This window comes from Rhinoderma darwinii, chromosome 2, assembly GCF_050947455.1.
Source record: "Rhinoderma darwinii isolate aRhiDar2 chromosome 2, aRhiDar2.hap1, whole genome shotgun sequence".
NCBI lineage: Eukaryota > Metazoa > Chordata > Amphibia > Anura > Rhinodermatidae > Rhinoderma > Rhinoderma darwinii.
In genome coordinates this window covers 481083496-481109408 of record NC_134688.1, presented here as the reverse complement: position 1 = coordinate 481109408, position 25913 = coordinate 481083496, and the positions used below count along the sequence as shown (strand labels likewise).

The window sequence follows — 25913 nt, the reverse complement described above, 5'->3', positions numbered from 1 at the left end:
GTTTATGATGTTATTATGGAGTGTTATGATGTTATTATGGAGTGTTATGATGTTATTATGGAGTGTTTATGATGTTATTATGGAGTGTTATGATGTTATTATGGAGTGTTATGATGTTATTATGGAGTGTTATGATGTTATTATGGAGTGTTTATGATGTTATTATGGAGTGTTATGATGTTATTATGGAGTGTTATGATGTTATTATGGAGTGTTTATGATGTTATTATGGAGTGTTATGATGTTATTATGGAGTGTTTATGATGTTATTATGGAGTGTTATGATGTTATTATGGAGTGTTTATGATGTTATTATGGAGTGTTATGATGTTATTATGGAGTGTTATGATGTTATTATGGAGTGTTATGATGTTATTATGGAGTGTTTATGATGTTATTATGGAGTGTTATGATGTTATTATGGAGTGTTATGATGTTATTATGGAGTGTTTATGATGTTATTATGGAGTGTTATGATGTTATCATGGAGTGTTATGATGTTATTATGGAGTGTTTATGATGTTATTATGGAGTGTTTATGATGTTATTATGGAGTGTTTATGATGTTATTATGGAGTGTTATGATGTTATTATGGAGTGTTATGATGTTATTATGGAGTGTTTATGATGTTTATTATGGAGTGTTTATGATGTTATTATGGAGTGTTATGATGTTATTATGGAGTGTTATGATGTTATTATGGAGTGTTTATGATGTTATTATGGAGTGTTATGATGGTTATTATGGAGTGTTATGATGTTATTATGGAGTGTTTATGATGTTATTATGGAGTGTTATGATGTTATTATGGAGTGTTATGATGTTATTATGGAGTGTTTATGATGTTATTATGGAGTGTTATGATGTTATTATGGAGTGTTATGATGTTATTATGGAGTGTTATGATGTTATGGAGTGTTATGATGTTATTATGGAGTGTTTATGATGTTATTATGGAGTGTTTATGATGTTATTATGGAGTGTTTATGATGTTATTATGGAGTGTTTATGATGTTATTATGGAGTGTTTATGATGTTATTATGGAGTGTTATGATGTTATTATGGAGTGTTTATGATGTTATTATGGAGTGTTTATGATGTTATTATGGAGTGTTATGATGTTATTATGGAGTGTTATGATGTTATTATGGAGTGTTTATGATGTTATTATGAGTGTTATGATGTTTTTGTTATGCTTTTTATTGCATAAAAAGGTGTGTGTTTAATAAATGGCTGCTGTGGCCTTTACACCAAAATTCATGTGTGGTCTCTTATTGGGATTTGGGGTGGAAGGTCATAGATAGCGAAAGTCATCAAACATACCTTAAGTCATGAAGGCAATACGTTCCACTATCTCTCTGCTCCGGCCTCCAAACCCAACTTGCCATGTTTGGTTGGTATCCCCCTGGCTGATACAACTTTCTCGGATGCGCCATTGCACTATACACAAGGGGGGTCTGTGTGGCACTACATACAAGGGGGGTCTGTGTGGCACTATACACAAGGGGGAGCTGTGTGGCACTACATACAAGAGGGGTCTGTGTGGCACTACACACAAGGGGGAGCTGTGTGGCACTACATACAAGGGGGGCTGTGTGGCACTATACACAAGGGGGAGCTGTGTGGCACTACATACAGGGGGGTCTGTGTGGCACTACACACAAGGGGGAGCTGTGTGGCACTACATAAAAGGGGGTCTGTGTGGCACTACACACAAGGGGAGCTGTGTGGCACTACACACAAGGGGGAGCTGTGTGGCACTACACACAAGGGGGAGCTGTGTGGCACTACATACAAGGGAGCTGTGTGACACTATACACAAGGGGGGCTGTGTGACACTATACACAAGGGGGAGCTGTGTGGCACTATACACATGGGGGAGCTGTGTGGCACTATATACAAGGGGGGCTGTGTGCCACTATATACAAGGGGGAGCTGTGTGGCACTACATACATGGGGGAGCTGTGTGGCACTATATACAAGGGGGCTGTGTGGCACTATACACAAGGGGGAGCTGTGTGGCAGTATACACAAGGGGGGAGCTGTGTGGCACTATACACAAGGGGGAGCTGTGTGGCACTATAAACTAGGGGGGGCTGTGTGGCACTATACACAAGGGGGCTGTGTGGCACTTTACACAAGGGGGGGCTGTGTGGCACTATAAACAAGGGGGGGGGCTGTGTGGCACTATACACAGGGGGGCTGTTTGGCACTATACACAAGGGGGAGCTGTGTGACACTATACACAAGGGGGAGCTGTGTGGCACTATACACAAGGGGGAGCTGTGTGACACTATACACAAGGGGGGCTGTGTGGCACTATACACAAGGGGGAGCTGTGTGGCACTATACACATGGGGGATCTGTGTGACACTATACACATGGGGAGCTGTGTGGCACTATACACATGGGGAAGCTGTGTGGCACTATACACAAGGGGGAGCTGTGTGGCACTATCCACAAGGGGGAGCTGTGTGGCACTATACACAAGGGGGAGCTGTGTGGCACTATCCACAAGGGGGAGCTGTGTGGCACTATACACAAGGGGAGCTGTGTGGCACTATCCACAAGGGGGAGCTGTGTGGCACTATCCACAAGGGGGAGCTGTGTGGCACTATCCACAAGGGGGGAGCTGTGTGGCATTATACACATGGGGGAGCTGTGTGGCACTATCCACAAGAGGGGAGCTGTGTGGCATTATACACATGGGGGAGCTGTGTGGCACTATCCACAAGGGGGAGCTGTGTGGCACTATCCACAAGGGGGAGCTGTGTGGCACTATCCACAAGGGGGAGCTGTGTGGCTGTTGTGAAGTGCGGACACACAACTTGCAGGCGGAGTACGAGGTGCGGGGTATAAGGTAAAAGGTGTAAGGTACGAGGTGCGACGTGCAGAGTACAAGGTGCGGGGTACGAGGTGCGGAGTGCGGTGTACGAGGTGCGGGGTACGAGGTGCGGAGTGTGGGGTACGAGGTGCGGCGTGCAGAGTACAAGGTGCGGGGTACGAGGTGCGGAGTGCGGTGTACGAGGTGCGGGGTATGAGGTGCGGAGTGCGGGGTACGAGGTGCGGGGTACGAGGTGCGGAGTGCGGGGTACGAGGTGCGGGGTACGAGATGCGGAGTGCGGGGTACGAGGTGCGGGGTACGAGGTGCGGAGTGTGGGGTACGAGGTGCGGCGTGCAGAGTACAAGGTGCGGGGTACGAGGTGCGGAGTGCGGTGTACGAGGTGCGGGGTATGAGGTGCGGAGTGCGGGGTACGAGGTGCGGGGTACGAGGTGCGGAGTGCGGGGTACGAGGTGCGAGGTTCGGAGTGCGAGGTGCGGGGTACGAGGTGCGGAGTGCGGGGTACGAGGCGCAGGGTACGAGGTGCGGAGTGCGGGGTACGAGGTGCGGGGTACGAGGTGCGGAGTGCGGGGTACGTGGTGTGGGGTACGAGGTGTGGAGTGCGGGGTATGAGGTTCGGGATACGAGGTGCGGTGTGCGGGGTACGAGGTGCGGGGTACGGAGTGCGGGGTACGAGGTGCGGAGTCTGGGGTACGAGGCGCGGGGTACGAGGTTTGGGTTGCGGGGTACGAGGTGCGGGGTTCGATGTGCGGGATGCGGGGTGCGGGGTATGAGGTGCGGGGTACGAGGTTTGGGTTGCGGGGTACGAAGTGCGGGGTACGAGGTGCGGGGTATGGGGTGCGGGGTACGAGGTGCGGGGTACGGGGTGCGGGGTGCGAGGTTCGGGGTGCGGGGTACGAGGTGCGGGGTTCGATGTGCGGGATGCGGGGTGCGGGGTATGAGGTGCGGGGTACGAGGTTTGGGTTGCGGGGTACGAAGTGCGGGGTACGAGGTGCGGGGTATGGGGTGCGGGGTACGGGGTGCGGGGTGCGAGGTTCGGGGTGCGGGGTACGAGGTGCGGGGTTCGGGGTGCGGGGTACGAGGTGCGGGGTACGAGGTGCGGGGTGTGGGGTACGGGGTACGTTGTGTCATATTTACATGTCCGGTGATGAATCATGGGGACGTCTGAGCTGGGACCCCCCGGGACCCCCCCTCACTGCTGTGTTATCTCCTCAGGGTCAGGGGGGGTTATTACCGTCTATCAATTCACTGACAGTTGGTGATAATTACGGGGGCTCGTCCGGATTCAGCAAATTATTGATCATTTTTGTATAATTAAAAGTTACACAATTTTCCAATTTACTTTCTGTAGTAATTCCTCACGGTTTTCAAGATCTCTGCTTGCTGTTATTTAGTAGGATCCTTCATTGTTTACTACCTGTGGATACAATTCTGTTCACGGTCATGTGAGCGACACAGCTGCTGGAATCGTTACACGGTCATGTGATGGACACACAGCTGCTGGGATCGTTACACGGTCATGTGATGGACACACAGCTGCTGGGATCGTTACACGGTCATGTGAGCGACACAGCTGCTGGAATCGTTACACGGTCATGTGATGGACACACAGCTGCTGGGATCGTTACACGGTCATGTGATGGACACACAGCTGCTGGGATCGTTACACGGTCATGTGATGGACACACAGCTGCTGGGATCGTTACACGGTCATGTGAGCGACACAGCTGCTGGAATCGTTACACGGTCATGTGATGGACACACAGCTGCTGGGATCGTTACACGGTCATGTGATGGACACACAGCTGCTGGGATCGTTACACGGTCATGTGATGGACACACAGCTGCTGGGATCGTTACACGGTCATGTGAGCGACACAGCTGCTGGAATCGTTACACGGTCATGTGATGGACACACAGCTGCTGGGATCGTTACACGGTCATGTGATGGACACACAGCTGCTGGGATCGTTACACGGTCATGTGATGGACACACAGCTGCTGGGATCGTTACACGGTCATGTGATGGACACACAGCTGCTGGGATCGTTACATGGTCATGTGCCATATTTGTACTCCTATTAAGCCCTGACAGAGGCAGAACTTGTAAAAACCGCGATAAACTGCAATACAATCATACTGTGGTATATAGTGCAAGCGATGTCAGTAAACAAGCGATGTAAAAAAGCGATGTCAGTAAACAAGCGATGTAAACAAGCGATGTAAACAAGCGATGTAAACAAGCGATGTCAGTAAACAAGCGATGTCAGTAAACAAGCGATGTAAACAAGCGATGTAAACAAGCGATGTCAGTAAACAAGCGATGTAAACAAGCGGTGTATACAAGTGATGTCAGTAAACAAGCGATGTAAACAAGTGATGTCAGTAAACAAGCGATGTAAACAAGCGGTGTATACAAGTGATGTCAGTAAACAAGCGATGTAAACAAGCGATGTCAGTAAACAAGCGATGTAAACAAGTGATGTCAGTAAACAAGCGATGTCAGTAAACAAGCGATGTAAACAAGTGATGTCAGTAAACAAGCAAGCATCGCTGGTCAAGCCCCAGTTTAAGCTGTTTTTTTTTCATGTACAAAAAAAAATATTAAAAGTTTAAAAAAAACACGTCTCCCCTTCTTTCCCTAAAGTAATGTTTACAATTTTTTTTCAAAATTAACATAATTGGTATCGCCGCATCCGTGAAAATCCGAGCAATTACAATGTAACGCTATTTAAGCCGCTCGGGTTAAAATTTTTAAAATAAAAACGCCCGTATTGTCGTTGGTCGCCGTCGCTTCCCCAAAACATGGAATAAAAAGTGATCAAAAAGTCGCAGGTACCTAAAAATGGTACCAATAAAAACGACAGCGCGCCCCTCAGGAAAACCGCCCTCGCTCCATCCACGGAAAACCGCGCTCGCTCCATCCACGGAAAACCGCGCTCGCTCCATCCACGGAAAACCGCGCTCGCTCCATCCACGGAAAACCGCGCTCGCTCCATCCACGGAAAACCGCCCTCGCTCCATCCACGGAAAACCGCCCTCGCTCCATCCACGGAAAACCGCCCTCGCTCCATCCACGGAAAACCGCCCTCGCTCCATCCACGGAAAACCGCCCTCGCTCCATCCACGGAAAAAAAAATCTTCTGCCGCTCAGAAGTGACGACACAAAACGAACGTTCTTCTAACAAATATTTATTTCTTTGTAAAATATAAAAAACACATAAATTTGGTGTCACCGTAATCGTACCGAGATGTAAAGTCAACGTGTCGCTGTTACCGCACAATGAACGCCGTAAAAACGAAACCTCAGAAACAATGGCGGCGGTGCGGTTATTTCACCACAAAGAATGATTTTTGTTTCCCAGTAAATGATCTGGTTCATTAAATGTAGAAACTACAACTGATCCTGCAAAAAACAGCAATTACGTTGATGGACAAATAAAAAAATCACGACTCCGAAGGCGGGGGGGAAAAACGGGAAAAAAAATGACTCCGAAGGCGGGGGGGGGGCGGAAACGGGAAAAAAAAATGAAAATGGGCCTGGTTATTAAGGGGTTAATCAGACGGCACAGCCTTCTCAAACAGGAAAGGCAGGTCGGCCGCGCCCCAGACGCTACAGTCACGAAACCTCTGCACACGTCCCTGGAGAAGTTCACTGTGGGCTGAGGCCTGAATGTTACCGGCCCTTTAACCCCTTAGGCTGGGTTCACACGGTGCAGATTTGCTGCAGATTTTGCCTGCATTTTGGAAGCCAAAACCAGAATCGGATCCAGAAGAGCCGGCCTATGAGGCCTTTTCCTTTCTATATTTCTCGTCTTTAGCTTCCGTTCCTGGTCTTGACTTAAAATCTACATGCAAAATCTGCATGGAATCTGCGCTGTGGGAACGCAGCCTTAAAGTCCAAGCCATTTTTCGTTTTTCATTTTTCACCCCCTGTCTTAGTTTCCGTTTGTCTCCGTTTCGTAAGGTTTCCGTTTTCTTTGGCAGAAACAATAGCGCAGTCGACTGCGCTATTTATTCTATCCAAAAAACGGAAACCTTTTGTGTTGTACGTGTGTACTATGTGTTGTAGGGGTGTTGTTCTGTAGGCATGTTTTGTATGTGTGTTTTGTATGTGTTGTAGGCGTGTAGTTCTGCAGGCGTGTAGTTCTGCAGGCGTGTAGTTCTGCAGGCGTGTAGTTCTGCAGGCGTGTAGTTCTGCAGGCGTGTAGTTCTGCAGGCGTGTAGTTCTGTAGGCGTGTAGTTCTGTAGGCGTGTAGTTCTGTAGGCGTGTAGTTCTGCAGGCGTGTAGTTCTGTAGGCGTGTAGTTCTGCAGGCGTGTAGTTCTGTAGGCGTGTTTTCTATGTGTTGTAGGCGGGTTTTCTATGTGTTGCAGGCGTGTAGTTCTGCAGGCGTGTAGTTCTGTAGGCGTGTTTTCTATGTGTTGTAGGCGGGTTTTCTATGTGTTGTAGGCGGGTTTTCTATGTGTTGCAGGCGTGTAGTTCTGCAGGCGTGTAGTTCTGTAGGCGTGTAGTTCTGTAGGCGTGTTTTCTATGTGTTGTAGGCGGGTTTTCTATGTGTTGCAGGCGTGTAGTTCTGCAGGCGTGTAGTTCTGTAGGCGTGTTTTCTATGTGTTGTAGGCGGGTTTTCTATGTGTTGTAGGCGGGTTTTCTATGTGTTGCAGGCGTGTAGTTCTGCAGGCGTGTAGTTCTGTAGGCGTGTAGTTCTGTAGGCGTGTTTTCTATGTGTTGTAGGCGGGTTTTCTATGTGTTGTAGGCGGGTTTTCTATGTGTTGCAGGCGTGTAGTTCTGCAGGCGTGTAGTTCTGTAGGCGTGTAGTTCTGTAGGCGTGTTTTCTATGTGTTGTAGGCGGGTTTTCTATGTGTTGCAGGCGTGTAGTTCTGCAGGCGTGTAGTTCTGTAGGCGTGTTTTGTATGTTTTGTATATGTTGTTTCTCTAGTGTCGGGTGATTTCTCAGAAGTCTCAGTGTCATTTTCAGTAAATGGAAAGTGAGACTGCAGTGAGGTGATGACGTGGAGTAGAAGTGTCGTCCCTTTTGTTCTTTTTTCCTGCGTTCTACCCGCAGCGCACACATTTATAGGGGATTCTGTAGGACAGATGGACTTTTTAGTTGATGAAATACAGTAATAAATAGCACCGTGATAGCCGGAGACAATATAATGCTAAATACATCTGTGTCAATAAAGACAGCCGTGTATCAGGTGTGAGACCTTTATTGGCGGACCATAAGCATATATATGCGGCTTCAGAGCACCGGATCCTTCTTCAGGCGACTTACAAATGAATGACTGAGAAAAAAGCACAACATTTAGATGTTACACAAAGACAATTATTACATGAGGTGATACATCAATAAGATAAGCCGGGGCAATAATCGGAGGTTATAGGGGTGATGACTTAGGAGGGATCTGGAGTCAGTCTGATGGGGGACGTGACGTGTGTCCATGTAGTGGCTCATAAATACAGGTGTTAGATTGAGGCCTCGTGTCAATGACTGGAATTTTATCATCAGCTTCAATTCCCAAATTTTTCTTTCTCTCTTGTTTTTAAAATGACCCCTCAGTATTAGGACCTTTAAATCTGCCAAACTGTGGTCTGGTCCAGAGACGTGTTTCCCCGGGTTTATCCACCTCCTGTTTATTGTCTGCGGAGATTCATCCTGGTTTGTAGTTTTTGTGTTTTCTCTCCGATGTAGATTCCTTTATCTTTGCCCCTTGTACACAGGATCATGGACACTACATTGGAGGATGTGCCAGTGATGTTATAGTCCCGCTGCGTGTTTGGGATGTGGATGGGGTTTGATGATAAGATGTTGGTCCAGGTCTTGCATTGTCTACTGTTGCAGGGTCAGTGCCGGTCCCTGATGGGGATGAGAGGGACTTCTGACCAGGAGATTCCTCAGGTTTGGTGGCTGTTTGTATACAAGGAGAGGTAAATCCGGGAATATTTCCTTCAGTTTATTGTCGGATGGAGATCAGCAGCAATTTTCCTCAAGTCGTTGATTTGTGGGTTGTATGTGACCACTAGGGGCGCCCTGCTGTTGTCTTCCTTCTTTTTGTACTCCTGAGTATTGCTCCTTGGGATTCTTGTGGCTCTGTAGATCTGATCACCAGTAATCCGTGGATGGTGTCCCTGGTGTAGGACGGTGTTCCTCAGTGATTGCCGGTGGTGTTCTCGGTCTGTCTGAACAGGTCCGTATGTAGCGCAGCGCCGGCTGTAGATGATGGATTTCTTTATGTGTCTCCGATCTGCTGGCCGGCAGGTTTATGGTAGATTGTGGTCTGTATGTGGCGCTGTCTCTCATGTATACGGTCGTGTCCAGGAGATATATGTGAGATGAGGGTGAAATAAACAGGAATTATCTGCAGCTCCTGACACGTTGATGTGCACGGCTGTCAATAGAAGTGATTTCCCGTCTCTGCTCCTCCTGCGCAGTCACATGGAAAGTGAAAGGGAAATCTAGATATGTCTTTCATTTCTAACGACCAAAGGACAAGGAGAGAACTAGGACGGGTGAGGACCTAATGGGGTTTACAGAAAGTCAGGGGTGAGGGGGGTGTAAGATGTGGGGGAGGGGGGTGTAAGATGTGGGGGAGGGGGGTGTAAGATGTGGGGAGGGGGTGTAAGATGTGGGGGGTGTAAGATGTGCGGGAGGGGGTGTAAGATGTGGGGGAGGGGGTGTAAGATGTGGGGAGTGGGGTGTAAGATGTGGGCGGTGTAAGATGTGGGTGGTGTAAGATGTGGGGGAGGGGGTGTAAGATGTGGGGTGTAAGATGTGGGGAGGGGGTGTAAGATGTGGGGGGTGTAAGATGTGCGGGAGGGGGTGTAAGATGTGGGGGAGGGGGTGTAAGATGTGGGGAGTGGGGTGTAAGATGTGGGCGGTGTAAGATGTGGGGAGGGGGGTTAAGATGTGGGGAGGGGGGTAGTTTTTCTGTTTTTAGCTGTGACTCTGGCCTCGGTATAATTTGATGATGATGATGAGGTTCATAGATGACAAGAAATCTGTAACACGAGTCTCACTCTCCAGCGCCCACGTAACGCCCGGATACGTGAACCCGGTATATATGATGTGTTATCACCACTGCTTCATGTCAGTGACCGCGTCATTCTGGTTATAATAGAATAATAATCAAAATATAATATTAACCCCTTCCCTCTTTGGCCACTTTTGACCTTCCTGACCGAGCCTCATTTTTCAAATCTGACATGTGTCACTTTATGTGGTAATAACTCCGGAATGCTTTCACCTATCCAAGCGATTCTGAGATTGTTTTCTTGTGACACATTGGACTTTATGTTACTGGCAAAATTTGCTCGATATGTTCAGTATTTAATTGTAAAAAACACCAAAATTTTGCGAAAAATTGCAAAAGTTTGAATTTTTCTAAACTTAAATGTATCTGCTTGTAAGACAGGCCGTTATACCACACAAAATAGTCGCTAATTACCATCCCCCACATGTCTACTTTAGATTGGCATCGTTTTCTGAACATCCTTTTATTTTTCTATGACCTCACAAGGCTTAGAACTTTAGCAGCAATTTCTTACATTTTCAAAAAATTTCAAAAGGCCGTTATTACAGGGGCCAGTTCAGTTGTGAAGTGGCTTTGAGGGCCTTATATATTAGAAAGTCCCCATAAATCACCCCATTTTAAAAACTGCACCCCTCAAAGTATTCAAAACAGCATTTAGAACGTTTCTTAACCCTTTAGACGTTTCACAGGAATTAAAGCAAAGTAGAGGTGAAATTTACAAATTGCATATTTTTTTGCAGAAATTCATTTTGAATCCATTTTTTTTTTGTAACAGAAGATTTTAACAGAAAAATGCAACTCAATATTTATTGCCCAGATTCTGCAGATTTAGGAAATGTCCCACATGTGGCCCCAGTGTGGTAATAGACTGAAGCACCGGCCTCAGAACCAAAGGAGCAGCTAGAGGATTTTGGGGCCTTCTTTTTATTAGAATATATTTTAGGCACCATGTCCGGTTTCAAGGTCTCTTGTGGTGCCAAGACAGTGGAAACACCCCAAAAAGTGACCTCATTTGGGAAACTACAGCCCCAAGGATATTATCCAGGGGTATAGTGAGCGTTTTGACCCCACATGTTTATGGCAGAAAGCAACATTTGTAAATTGCAATTTCTCCCGAGTAAAACAATACCCCACATGTGGTAATAATCGGCTATTTGGACACACGGCAGGGCTTAGAAGGGAAGGAGTGCTATTTGGCTTTTGGAGAACACCTTTAGCAGGAATGGTTTGCGGAGGCCATGCCACATTTGCAAAGCCCCTGAGGGACCAAAACAGTGAAAACGCCCAAAAAGTGATTCCATTTAGGAAACTATACCCCTTGAGGAATTCATCTAGGGGTATAGTGAGCATTTTGACCCCACAGGTGTTTCATAGAATTTATTAGAATTGGGCAGTGAAAATAAAAACAATCCTTTTTCTTCAGTAAGACGTAGCTTTAGCTCAACATTTTTCATTTTCTCAACAAATAAAGGAAAAAAAGTACCCCAACATTTGTAAAGTAGTTTCCCCCGAGTACGGCGATACCTCATATGTGATCATAAACTGCTGTTTGGGCACACGGCGGAGCTCAGAAGGGAAGGAGCAGCATTTGGCTTTAGGAGTGCAGATTTTGCTGGAATAGTTTCTGGGCTCCTGTGGGACCAAAACAGTGGAGACCCCCCAGACGTGACCACATTTTGGAAACGACACCCCTCAATGCATTCACCTAGGAGTGTAGTAAGCATGTTATTATATAAAACAAAATATAATAATAATGATCAAAATATAATAATAAAAAAAAAATAAGATACAAAATCTAACAATATAATAATACAAAAATATAATAATATAATAATAATCAAAATATAATAATAATAATGATAGAAAATATAACAATAATAATAATACAAAATAGCAGTCGCTACAAAGAACGCGTTTCAGCCGCACCGTGTGAATCCAGCCTAAGAAGGGGGCACTTATTTGGTGAGAAGCAGACAATGGTATCAATAATAAATGTGAAGGAAGGGGGCCCGATCTGTAATTTGCTGAAAGTGCACAGGGGGGGGGGGGTCCTCCTCCATCTGCCTCCTCCATCTGCCTCCTCCATCTGCCAAGCGGATCTGTTACTTAGAAAACGTATTAGGAGGGGAGGGGCCTTGTGAGGTGCGCTCTGTCTGGTGGTCTTCGTCACCCAGTAACCAGCGTCGATGCAGGGCAACATCTGATAGTGACGCTCACTAGATTACCAAGACCACCAGATAGAGCGCGCCGCACCGATGAAGCAGCACCGCTATCTTCAGACCAGTTATTGATCCGGGACAGCGGCGCTGCTGAAATTAAGCCTAATACTGATTGGCTGAGCCCCTTAGCCAATCAGTGTTAGGCTATGTTCACACGGGGTATTTTGCCGAGTTTTTTGACGCGGAAACCGCGTCGCAAAACTCGGCAAAAACGGCCCAAGAACGCCTCCCATTGATTTCAATGGGAGGCGTCGGCGTCTTTTTCCCGCGAGCAGTAAAACTGCCTCGCAGGAGAAAGAAGCGACATGCCCTATCTCCGGGCGTTACTGCCTCCGACCTCCCATTGACTTCAATGGGAGGCAGAGAAAGCGTATTTCGCGCTGTTTTATGCCCGCAGCGCTCAATGGCCGCGGGCGAAAAACGGCGCGATCATCGCCGCGAAAATCGGCGTGCAGGGCGAGGAAAATCTGCCTCAAAGTTCCAAACGGAATAATGAGGCAGATATTCCTCCCCCAAAATACCCCGTGTGAACATAGCCTTAGGGTTTTTCTTGCTCCGCCTCCTGAGCCTGCCGGTGCTTTTGCTGTGTAGTGTGCGCGGAGCGACATGAAGGGACTGACGGAAAATAAAAAGAACGAGGAGGTCGCGGCTGCTGCTCTGTCTGTAGAAAATGTTTGGGGCTCAGGGGACAGGTAGAGGGTTCGCCCTTCTTTAACATTTATGGCATATCCACAGCATAAACGTCCGATAGATGGGGGTCCCACCACTGGAACCTGCGCCTTTCTCTAGGACGGGGCCCCCTAAACCCTGTTCTGCCTCCCGGCCACTCACTGATTAGATGGTCGGGAGTTCCGAGCACAGAAAAGCTGCTGGATCCGGAACGCCGTTCACTTCTACGGGACTACATTTTAGGGGCCACGATTTGTTTTACTGCTTTGGTTCCAGTATTTTGCTGTATGTGGTGCGTTTTCTGACACTCGGGTCTCGGTTATTTATTTGAGACATTGTCTCTTTTGTGTCATCGCTTCCTCGGCTCGGCGCTGTCCATTCCTATAGGTGAAGCGTCGCAGGTTCGTCCTGCCGGATAAGTGACAACGAGCACGTGAAGTCATTAGAAGTTACACTCACTTGTTAAATATGGAAATTACTTGCATTATTTATGTTTGTTACTTGTGTTCTGAACTAAAATGTGCGATATAGATTTGTATCGTTTTATAAGAGCGCGGGCGTGGTAGGGTTCTGGGGGCACAGGCACGTTCTAGGCACAGGACCCCCTGCAGTCTGTGTCCCCTCTGAAGCCTACCATGTGTGATACTGTCTGCTGAGCTGTGTATCTAATCCTATCATCTGTGATACTGTCTGATGAGCCGTGTATCTAATCCTATCATGTGTGATACTGTCTGCTGAGCCGCTGTATCTAATCCTATCATGTGTGATACTGTCTGCTGAGCTATGTATCTAATCCTATCATGTGTGATACTGTCTGCTGAGCAGTGTATCTAATACTATCATGTGTGATACTGTCTGCTGAGCTGTGTATCTAATCCTATCATCTGTGATACTGTCTGATGAGCCGTGTATCTAATCCTATCATGTGTGATACTGTCTGCTGAGCCGCTGTATCTAATCCTATCATGTGTGATACTGTCTGCTGAGCTGTGTATCTAATCCTATCATGTGTGATACTGTCTGCTGAGCAGTGTATCTAATACTATCATGTGTGATACTGTCTGCTGAGCTGTGTATCTAATCCTATCATGTGTGATACTGTCTGCTGAGCTGTGTATCTAATCCTATCATGTGTGATACTGTCTGCTGAGCTGTGTATCTAATCTTATCATGTGTGATACTGTCTACTGGGCCCTGTATCTAATCCTACCATGTGTGATACTTTCTGCTGAGCTGTGTATCTAAGCCTACCATGTGTGATACTGTCAGCTGGGCCCTGTATCTAATCCTATCATGTGTGATACTGTCTGCTAAGCTGTGTATCTAATCCTATCATGTGTGGTACTGTCTGCTGAGCTGTGTATCTAATCCTACCATGTGTGATACTGTCTGCTGAGCTGTGTATCTAATCCTATCATGTGTGATACTGTCTGCTGAGCTGTGTATCTAATCCTATCATGTGTGATACTGTCTGCTGAGCTGTGTATCTAATGCTATCATGTGTGATACTGTCTGCTGTGCTGTGTATCTAATCCTATCATGTGTGATACTGTCTACTGGGCCCTGTATCTAATACTACCATGTGTGATACTGTCTGCTGAGCTGTGTATCTAATCCTATCATGTGTGATACTGTCTGCTGAGCTGTGTATCTAATCCTATCATGTGTGATACTGTCTGCTGAGCCGCTGTATCTAATCCTATCATGTGTGATACTGTCTGCTGAGCTGTGTATCTAATCCTATCATGTGTGATACTGTCTGCTGAGCTGTGTATCTAATCCTATCATGTGTGATACTGTCCCCTGAGCTGTGTATCTAATCCTATCATGTGTGATACTGTCTGCTGAGCTGTGTATCTAATCCTATCATGTGTGATACTGTCTGCTGAGCTGTGTATCTAATCCTATCATGTGTGATACTGTCCCCTGAGCTGTATATCTAATCCTATCATGTGTGATACTGTCTGCTGAGCTGCTGTATCTAATCCTATCATGTGTGATACTGTCTGCTGAGCTGTGTATCTAATCCTATCATGTGTGATACTGTCTGCTGAGCTGTATATCTAATCTTATCATGTGTGATACTGTCTGCTGAGCTGTGTATCTAATCCTATCATGTGTGATACTGTCTGCTGAGCTGTGTATCTAATCCTATCATGTGTGATACTGTCTGCTGAGCTGTGTATCTAATCCTATCATGTGTGATACTGTCTGCTGAGCCACCGTATCTAATCCTATCATGTGTGATACTGTCTGCTGAGCCGCTGTATCTAATCCTATCATGTGTGATACTGTCTGCAGAGCTGTGTATCTAATCCTATCATGTGTGATACTGTTTGCTGTGCTGTGTATCTAATCCTATCCTGTGTGATACTGTCTGCTGAGCTGTGTATCTAATCCTACCATGTGTGATACTGTCTGCTGAGCTGTGTATCTAATCCTATTATGTGTGATACTGACTGCTGAGCTGTGTATCTAATCCTATCATGTGTGATGCTGTCTGCTGAGCTGTGTATCTAATCCTATCATGTGTGATACTGTCTGTGAGCTGTGTATCTAATCCTATCATGTGTGATACTGTCTGCTGAGCTGTGTATCTAATCCCATCATGTGTGATACTGTCTGCTGAGCTGTATATCTAATCCTATCATGTGTGATACTGCCTGCTGAGCTGTGTATCTAATCCTATCATGTGTGATACTGTCTACTGAGCCGTGTATCTAATCCTATCATGTGTGGTACTGTCTGCTGAGCTGTGTATCTAATCCTATCATGTGTGATACTGTCTGCTGAGCTGTGTATCTAATCTTATCATGTGTGATACTGTCTGCTGAGCTGTGTATCTAATCCTATCATGTGTGATTCTGTCTACTGAGCTGTGTATATAATCCTATCATGTGTGATACTGTCTGCTGAGCTGTGTATCTAATCCTATCACGTGTGATACTGTCTGCTGAGCTGTGTATCTAATCCTATCATGTGTGACACTGTCTGCTGAGCTGTGTATCTAATCCTATCATGTGTGATACTGTCTGCTGAGCTGTGTATCTAATCCTATCATGTGTGATACTGTCTGCTGAGCTGTGTATCTAATCTTATCATGTGTGATACTGTCTACTGGGCCCTGTATCTAATCCTATCATGTGTGATACTGTCTGCTGAGCTGTGTATCTAATCTTATCATGTGTGATACTGTCTACTGGGCCCTGTATCTAATCCTACCATGTGTGATACTTTCTGCTGAGCTGTGTATCTAAGCCTACCATGTGTGATACTGTCAGCTGGGCCCTGTATCTAATCCTATCATGTGTGATACTGTCTACTGGGCCCTGTATCTAATCCTCTCATGTGTGATAGTCTGCTGGGACCTGTATCTAATCCTCTCATGTGTGATACTGTCTGCTGGGCCCTGTATCTAATCCTATCATGTGTGATACTGTCTGCTGGGCCCTGTATCTCAGCCTATCATGTGTGATACTGTCTGCTGGGCCCTGTATCTCAGCCTATCATGTGTGATACTGTCTGCTGGGCCCTGTATCTAAGCCTATCATGTGTGATACTGGGTTGGTGCAGGAGGTTAGTATTGCCACCCCTGTTTTTTTGCGGTCTTTGCGTGCCACCATAGACTGTGGGTTAGTGATGCCCGGTAAAATGACACGACGGATGGTAGAGAGTTCGGCAGATGAGCTGCCAGGCGGCTTCTGCAATTTCACGACTTGGCACCTAAATCTGGAGGAAAAACAATAGAGAAAAAGGAGGGGAATGACAGACAGACACTATTGTCGCTATTGACCATGGCATCTAAGTGGTTTAATGGGCAGGATCGGAGCAGGGTGACAGCTGTAATATCATAATAGCCTATCAAATCCCAACTTTCAAGTATCGCAGATACAATAATTTTTTTACCTTTTGAGCCACACCTCTAATCCTGCCTAATCCCCGCCCATACTCGCCCGGTTCAGCCCACACAGTATCATGCTCCCATAGTGCCTCCCACACAGTATCATGTTCCCATAGTGCCTCCCACACAGTATCATGTTCCCATAGTGCCTCCCACACAGTATCATGTTCCCATAGTGCCTCCCACACAGTATCATGTTCCCATAGTGCCTCCCACACAGTATCATGCCCCCACTTCTGCTCCCATACAGTATAATGCCCACACAAATGCCCCCTTGCAGTGTAATGCCCAAACAAATTCCCCATACAGCATAATGCCCACATAGCTGCCCCATACAGCATAAGGCCCCTAAAACTGCCACCATACAGTATAATGCCCCCACAGCTGCCCCGTACAGTATAATGCCCTCACAGCTGCCCCGTACAGTATAATGCCCTCACAGCTGCCCCGTACAGTATAATGCCCCCACAGATGCCCCCATACAGTATAATGCCACCTTAGCTGCTCCATACAGTGTAATGCCCGTAACTGACCCATACAGTATAATGCCCTTAGCTGCACCTAGTGCTAGTGCCCATGTAGACAGTGCCACACACAGTGCCCATGTAGATAGCATCAGTGTCCCCTGTAGATAGTGCCCCTATATAGTGCAAAACTAACCATATAGATAGTACCACCCCCCTGTAGATAGTGTTACCTCCACCCTGCAGATAGCGCCATTGGGGCTCCCTCTAGGAGCGGAATTCCCAGCCAGAGCATCTGCTCATGCTGTGGCCGGGGATTCTGCTCCAGGAGGAGGCCCTGAGGTCACTGTCCATATATGGGCAGTGACTTCAGGGGTTCCCTCTAGGAGAGGAATCCCCGGCCACAGCGTCAGCAACGCTTTGGCAGGGGATTTCGCTCCTAGAGGAGCCACTGACGTCACTGTATGGACAATGACATCAAGGGCTTCCCCGGACACAGCGCTTAAAGTAGCTCTGTGCCCGGGGAGTCCTCAGTGAGCGGAGCAGCTCCCTCTACTCCTCCCCTCTGAACTAATTCTGAAGCAGGGAGCTGATGCTTCCCTGTTTCAGCATTGGATTCAATTGTATCTGTGTCCTGAGGGCGCAGATACATTTGACACTGGGACAGACCACCGGCCGCCCGGGACAGTGGGACACCGCCTGGAATCCGGGACGGTTGGGAGGTATGCGACATGTACGTCAAATGTCTGGAAGGGGTTAACTCTGTATATATAATATAGCGAGGGGTTAATACATGACACACGATAAAAACAAGTGCAACAACCATGAGCTTCCAGAATGACTGGGGTCCGTCAGCCTCCAGGGGAGATGATTCTAAGGACCCCCCATCTACACAGGGCCTATGGACCCCTTCAGGGTAATCGTCGTCAGCATTACACATGCAGCATATGTCATCAATAAGGTCATTTATCAATCATCCCATAAGAAATAGACCCTGGGGGCCAGTTGTCTTCTGGACCTTTGGGGCCCCTCAGAAGATGCTCTTGTTCTCTGGTGGGACAGTCTGAACCTGTGTGTAAGTTCGGGGCCCGGGGCCAGCGAGCCGCAGTTGTAGCAGATGTTAAACATTTGTAGATAATTTTGTGCAGTTTTATTATAGAAATGTCGACATTTCTCATTTTTCTTTTTTGTGTTGTTCCCCAGACGCTGCGGCAGCCACGAGGGCCCCTCATGATGGTAACTGGAGGTTCCCAGTGAAGATTGGGGCAGTTTTTTCAGAATATTACTGTATACATATATTTGTTTTTCTGCTGTCGTCTTTCGGTCCTGTTGGACCATGGATCTGGCAGCAGAAAGTTCTGGTATCCCGGAGGAGCGATAGCCGGAGCTGAAATCACAAACTCTGGACCCCTTAGAGTGAAAGGATCAAAATGGCATGAAACTCCGATCTTATCATTAAGGGCTCTGTAAACCTTTTTTTTTTTAATGAAAGGGTCATCAGTGTGATTGGTGCAACTCTATAAATACTTTTTAGTAAGAATGATATTTACTTTTGGAGATACAGCTGCTTTGTATCCTGTATATAGAGCAGCTGTATCTAGCGCTGAGACCTGAATCCGTCAGGTCTGCGGGACTGACGAGTTCAGTTTCAGCGGGTCCTGTGTCTCTGGGATCCACCTATAATCGATCACATCTAAGTTATGAACTGTCAGACACGCAGGACCCGCCGACACCGAACCCGTCAGTCCCGCAGACCTGACGGATACAGGACTCAGCAGCTCTATATACAGGATACAAAGCAGCTGTATCTCAAAAAGTAAAAAAATTTTTTTATTAAAAAGTATTTATAGAGTTGCACCAATCACAACTCTAGACCCTTTTGTTAAAAAGTTTTACATAGGCTATAAAGGGAACCTGTCCCCAGCATGTCACCTATTGAACTTTACTTATCCATCACCGGCCGCTGCTATCAAAAGTTCATTGCCGTTATCCCCGCTCCTAAACTCCTCCGACTGTAAATAACGCTCTGCAAACATTTTGCGCCTTTCATCGTAATAATCCGGTATCCCTTTGTGCGCACACACCAGAGGAGGACATCAATGTACAAGCACGGGATTTTTTGTGTCAATCAAAATTATGGAGGCGGAGTCAACTCGGAAAGACTTGCGGAATGAAGATATGTCTGTTTTCAAATGAAGATGTGACTCTTTTCTGCTCATTTGCATACGGTGTGGGAACACTAAAAACTGAATACTGAAGCTGCAGAGCCGACTAAGAAGACAATTATAGGTTATATAGAAATGATTTTTCACCCAGTACCGCCTGCTATTGCTGGTTTAATAGGTGAAATGCTGGTGACAGGTTCACTTTAAGTTTTAGATTATGGCGTCTGTTTATTAGTGATGACGCGGCGCTGGTTCTGCTTCCAGTCGGATCCTGACATATATAACATGTAATGGGTTCGGTCAGAATCGGGTTCGGTCAGGGTCGGGTTCGGTCAGGGTCGGGTTCGGTCAGGGTCGGGTTCGGTCAGGGTCGGGTTCGGTCAGGGTCGGGTTCGGTCAGGATTCCCACAGGTTTCTATGCTTCGGTCAGGGTCGGGTTCGGTCAGGGTCGGGTTCGGTCAGGATCGGGTTCGGGTCGGGTTCGGTCAGGGTCGGGTTCGGTCAGGGTCGGGTTCGGTCAGGGTCGGGTTCGGTCAGGGTCGGGTTCGGTCAGGGTCGGGTTCAGTCAGGGTCGGGTTCGGGTCAGGATCGGGTTCGGTCAGGGCCGGGTTCGGTCAGGGTCGGGTTCGGTCAGGGTCGGGTTCGGTCAGGGTAGGGTTCGGTCAGGGTCGGGTTCGGTCAGGGTCGGGTTCGGTCAGGGTCGGGTTCGGGTCAGGATCGGGTTCGGTCAGGGTCGGGTTTGGTCAGGGTCGGGTTCGGTCGGGTTCGGGTCAGGATCGGGTTCGGTCAGGGTCGGGTTCGGTCAGGGTCGGGTTCGGTCAGGGTCGGGTTCGGGTCAGGATCGGGTTCGGGCAGGGTCGGGTTCGGTCAGGGTCGGGTTCTGTCAGGATCGGGTTCGGTCAGGGTCGGGTTCGGTCAGGGTCGGGTTCGGTCAGGGTCGGGTTCGGGTCAGGATCGGGTTCGGGCAGGGTCGGGTTCGGTCAGGGTCGGGTTCGGGTCAGGATCGGGTTCGGTCAGGGTCGGGTTCGGTCAGGGTCGGGTTCGGTCAGGGTCGGGTTCGGTCAGGGTCGGGTTCGGTCAGGGTCGGGTTCGGTCAGGGTAGGGTTCGGTCAGGGTAGGGTTCGGTCAGGGTCGGGTTCGGTCAGGGTCGGGTTCGGTCAGGGTCGGGTTCGGTCAGGGTCGGGTTCGGTCAGGGTCGGGTTCGGTCAGGATTCCCACAGGTTTCTATGCTTCGGTCATGGTCGGGTTCGGTCAGGGTCGGGTTCGGTCAGGGTCGGGTTCGGTCAGGGTCGGGTTCGGTCAGGGTCGGGTTCGGTCAGGGTCGGGTTCGGGTCAGGGTCGGGTTCGGTCAGGGTCGGGTTCGGTCAGGGTCGGGTTCGGTCAGGGTCGGGTTCGGTCAGGGTCGGGTTCGGTCAGGATCGGGTTCGGTCAGGATCGGGTTCGGTCAGGGTCGGGTTCGGTCAGGGTCGGGTTCGGTCAGGGTCGGGTTCGGTCAGGGTCGGGTTCGGTCAGGGTCGGGTTCGGTCAGGGTCGGGTTCGGTCAGGGTCGGGTTCGGTCAGGGTCGGGTTCGGTCAGGGTCGGGTTCGGTCAGGGTCGGGTTCGGTCAGGGTCGGGTTCGGGTCAGGATCGGGTTCGGGTCAGGGTCGGGTTCGGGTCAGGGTCGGGTTCGGTCAGGGTCAGGGTCGGGTTCGGTCAGGGTCGGGTTCGGTCAGGGTCGGGTTCGGTCAGGGTCGGGTTCGGTCATGGTCGGGTTCGGTCAGGATCGGGTTCGGTCAGGATCGGGTTCGGTCAGGGTCGGGTTCGGTCGGGTTCGGTCAGGGTCGGGTTCGGTCAGGGTCGGGTTCGGTCAGGGTCGGGTTCGGTCAGGGTAGGGTTCGGTCAGGGTCGGGTTCGGTCAGGGTCGGGTTCGGTCAGGGTCGGGTTCGGTCAGGGTCGGGTTCGGTCAGGGTCGGGTTCGGGTCAGGATCGGGTTCGGGTCAGGGTCGGGTTCGGGTCAGGGTCGGGTTCGGTCAGGGTCAGGGTCGGGTTCGGTCAGGGTCGGGTTCGGTCAGGATTCCCACAGGTTTCTATGCTTTTAATCTTTTTGGATGTAAATTTGTATTATTTTGTTTATTATTATTTTTTGAATGAATTTAAATATAATTTCTTCTTTTATAATCTTTTACAATGATTTTATATTGTTTCATTATTTATCATTCACGACTTTATATTAAAATATTTTATAGCCTAATATATATACTTGAATATTATTCATTTGACATTGTTATAACTTAGTTATTGTGTTTTATTATAATATCTCATAATATTTGGGATTCTATTTATTTGATTATTTTTACTTTTTTATTTGCTTATTTTTGGACATACAGGTCAATCTTTTTGAAAATAAGTTTTCCCCTCTCCAAAATGTGCATCATAGGCATCTCCCCCAGCCATCCCTGCTCTGTACTGACGAGGGGCAAGAGCTGTGATAGCGCTCTTCAGATGGGGGCTCCAGTCTGGCTGATCTTTCTGGTCATGTTTCAAGGCTCTGTAATAGGCTGGACATTGACTAAAGGTCCTAGAACATGGCCCGACATGGGTGTTAACGAGCGCCGATCAACGAGACAGCTCATAGATCGGCGCTGATTTGCTCCTCTTACATGGAGCGATGATTGGATACATATAGGAAGGAGCGCTCGTTTTAATGATCTCTCGTCCCATTTCTATCATGTCGTCAGCGCGTCTCCCTGTTCGCAGGGCGCTGCCGACAACCATGATTTTTAATTCTGCATAGGAGAGCAGATCAGCCGATGAACAAGCGTTTGCTCGTTCATCAGCTGATCGTTTGTCTGATTACGCCAGGCGATGATCGCTCATATGAACGCTCGTTTACCGATCATTGGCCTTTAGAGGGCAGTTAACACTCGAGAGAAGGTTTCCTTCCGGAGGAGGAGAGCTAATTTGCATATTTTTTCCCAGTGAGCACTGCCTGTAAGACGCCCTACACCAGCCGGCTCTCCGCATGGAGTACCAGTACCGCTCAGAAGCTCAATCTTTTTGGATCTTCCTACTGGATTTGTCTGAAGAGACAAAAACAAAACTAAAAATTAAAAAACTAGTAAAAAACGTGCAGTGAAGACGTGGTGTGAATGGAGCCGAACAAGGGTAGTGAATGATCTGATGGAGTTTACATTTGTGTTGCAGATGCTGAGCCTTCTCCTCCTTTGTTCCTTGACTGGACTGTCATCAGGTAATGAGCTCCAACTTCTAGACTTTCTGGGGTTACAATGTCCTCCAGAAACGAAATGATACTTAAAGGGGTTCTCCAGGGAGACACAATTTTTGTGCCGGGGAGTGCACAAGCACTGAGTTATATGAAGTAACACAAAGAAAATGGGGCGGGCATTGAGGAGGCTGTGGACCAATAGGATGCCTCAAAGCGTCAGAAGTCCCGGGTTTGAGGCATCCTATTGGTCCACAGCCTCCTTGATGCCCGCGCCGTTCATTCTCTGCTTACGCTTCAATGACAGACCTGTGTCGGTACTCAGCGAGGTATAGACACAGGTCTGTCTGCAGAATAACGCCCGTGTGTGGAAGCAAAAAAACACAAGAATGAAAAGCAGAACTTCCGGCCGGCCAGAGGTCGGGGGAAAAGGAACAAATGCGTTTCCGATTTTTCATACAATGCAAGTAGGAAATTTATTTAATTTTGATGTAGAGCAAATAATACAAAAATGTTGTATCCCTGGAAAAGCCCTTTAAGTGATGCTTCCAGATCTGAGGGTTTCACTTTTATTGCGTGAGTTTATTTTCTGTCCGAGCAGAAAGAAACCATGACAGACAATACGGGCCGCAGTATTAGAGGGGAACGACGTGCGGCTGCCGGACCCTACACATTGCAGTAATACACATACAAAGAAAACCCCTCTGCTGCTGACAACCGGGACTAGTAATTCATTAGGAAGTCAGAATAAAAAATTGGAAACTGTGGTTTTCATTTTTATGGGGGGAGAGGGGAACGGTTGCCGGGCTATAGGCAAAGCCCCTCTGATATTCCGTGTCCATATGTCCTCATAGAATGGGCTCTAATATCATCGGCCAAGTGACTCCGTCTACCATGTAGTGCGTCGGGGGCCCGGTATATGGGAATAACACTTGAGCTTATCTGATGTAGGTTCTGAGACGATTGTCCAGAGTTTCTGCTTCTTGTGTTGGATCAGAAGTTTGGCGAGACGATACTAAAGCGTTCCTTATAGTAGTAGACCCATCAATAACCGGGTTATCTAGACCTGAGTCAAACCTCGTTCTTACTTCTGGGCTGCTAGTGCCGGAGGTTCACTGGTGTCCTCCAGGAGATGGCGACCAGAAGAGTCGAGAGCCCTATAATAGAAACCGGTCAGAAGATGAAGTCCGTGACCTCGGGCCACCACGTGCTGGAATTACAATCCTACATCATATAACAGGTCATTGTTTATCACTAGAATATAAATGAAATAATGGAGGTGACCAGTAGATCCCGACTAAAGTCTACATGGTCGTAGCGTCTTCCGAGAGGCATCTCCTCTGCGGTGTTGTCCTATAGCCAGGGTTACAGCTCAGGTCAAGGCTCCATCACTTTCTACCTGTCCATGGATACGATCCATACGCCCTTTACATGTCTTTACCTACAAACCTTGGATCCTTCATTCTGAAGGTCCATACAAAGCACCAGACAAGCGGACCCCGTCTATGGAAGGACATGGTGGTCCGTGACATATGACATCTGAATGTTTTTCTTCTTTCCAGGTTCCTTTCACATATCTGAGGAAAATGTGATGGCCTCTCTATACGGCACGGTCCACTTGCCCTGTACATTCAATTTTGCGCAATCGTTAACCGATTTGGCCTTGATCTGGACTAAAGATAACGAAAGAGATTTGATCCTCTACAAACTACTGAATGGTAAAGAATCTCTCCAGGGTCAGGATCCCCGATACAAAGATCGCGTGGAACTGTCCACAGAGTTCCCACAAGGACATCTAAACCTGACCCTGAAAAACGTCACATATGAGGATGAGGGAACCTACTACTGCCGAGCTTCCAACCACAAAGGCCATGGAGACAAGAAGGTGACCTTATCCATAGACCGTAAGTTCTTTATCATCTACATATGAGACATCTGAGGTCCTATCCACCAGATCTTTTCTCGTCATGTATGATACAACCTGAAGTCATGAGGGGCGCCGGACACCGAGCAATGATCCTAGACCAGGTGTCGGGTTTGTTGTGGCCTCAGGTATTACCAAGATGTTGGACATTCGTTGGTGCAGAAAATACGAGTGACAGAAGAGGCTATAAGTGTAACGGCTTTATATTTATATAAGGGGAAGAAGCCGAAACCTCCTCCTGTGTCCTACAACAACCCAAACTCAATGAGGATTTACATCTTCCCAATGTAAGACCCCACAATCTAGCAACCAGGCTGATCTAGCCCATTGATAAGAGATTTATCCCCATATCGCCCTACATCATCTCCTGCACTTCCCCCATGCATGGACCTTCTAGATGAGGACCGATCCAACCCCCAACCTGGACGGCATGGCCAAAGCTAGACGATTGTAGGGCCCAAATCCTGACTGGTCCACGCGCCTTTCCGTTATATAGAATCAGGGCATCTTATGAAAGTAGAATGGGTAGAAGACGCCCGGGTGGGGGTCTTTTGAAATTTGGAAAAGATTTAGTGACTGCCAATAACTTCAGGCAACTGCTTAAATAAACGCTGCGAATGGGGGAACCCCTGATAACCAATGATGTTGGTGCTTATATGGGATGGAGGGTCCCTCATGATGTTGTTCTTCCCGCTCATCTCCCTCTTTGATATTGATGACGACTTAGCACTTAAAGGGAATGTGTTGCCAGCAAAACATGTTTTTTTTTTTTTTTGTTAAACAATTAGTGTGTAGGTGATTAAACATTGTTCTAATTTTTTTTTTTTTTTTCACGAGTCAGGAAATATTATAAATTGGATTCAATTGGATTCTAATTTATAATATTTCCCATTGCTGGTCACTAGATGGAGCTATTCCCAAAATTTCAGCATTGCATGTGGTAAAGCAACCACATTGCTTTTTGCTGCAAAATTGGGTAAAAAGCCCTCGCTCTAGTGAGCTCTCAGCATCCCCCCCTCCTTTATCCTGGCTAGTGCCGGGAGAAACGAGGGGATTGAACGGTCTGACCTCCTACACTGTGTGTCGCCATTTTTTGAGCTAACACACAGTGTAGAAGGTTTACATACAGTAGTAAACACACACAAACACGAACATACATAGAAATCACTTACCTGCTCCAGTCGCCGCCGCTCCCTCCGGCCCGTCCGCTCCGTCTGCTGCCGCTGCTCCAAGTGCACAAGTCCGGAAGCCGCGACCGGAAGTAGTAATCTTACTGTCCGGCCGCGACTTCCGGTCCACAGGAAAATGGCGCCGGACGGCGCGCATTTCAAATTGGACTGTGTGGGAGCGGCGCATGCGCAGTTCCCACACAGCGGCGTACATGAAAGTGGATGGAACGGGCCCCGTTCGCAGTCCCTATGGGACTGGAGCTGCCGTATTCCATGTCTGTATGTGTCGTTAATCGACACATACAGAAATGGAAAAAAAAAT

The 25913-nt window shown here is 47.8% G+C and overlaps 1 protein-coding gene across 2 annotated transcripts in view; it reads left to right on the top strand.

Moving 5' to 3' along the window:
• Positions 1 to 2806: 2806 nt before the first annotated feature.
• Positions 2807 to 25913, top strand: part of LOC142741682 (T-lymphocyte activation antigen CD80-like) — a 50321-nt gene continuing 27214 nt past the window's right edge. Inside the window, exons 1-4 of one of the 2 annotated variants that reach the window (XM_075851028.1) lie at positions 2807 to 2862; positions 18334 to 18366; positions 22480 to 22525; positions 24061 to 24402. In XM_075851028.1, coding sequence (XP_075707143.1) covers positions 18361 to 18366; positions 22480 to 22525; positions 24061 to 24402 — 394 coding nt within the window. In that variant the 5' untranslated portion in view covers positions 2807 to 2862; positions 18334 to 18360. Of the gene's footprint in view, positions 2863 to 9301; positions 9357 to 18333; positions 18367 to 22479; positions 22526 to 24060; positions 24403 to 25913 lie in introns of those variants that run through there. The other variant, XM_075851027.1, reaches the window with a different exon arrangement.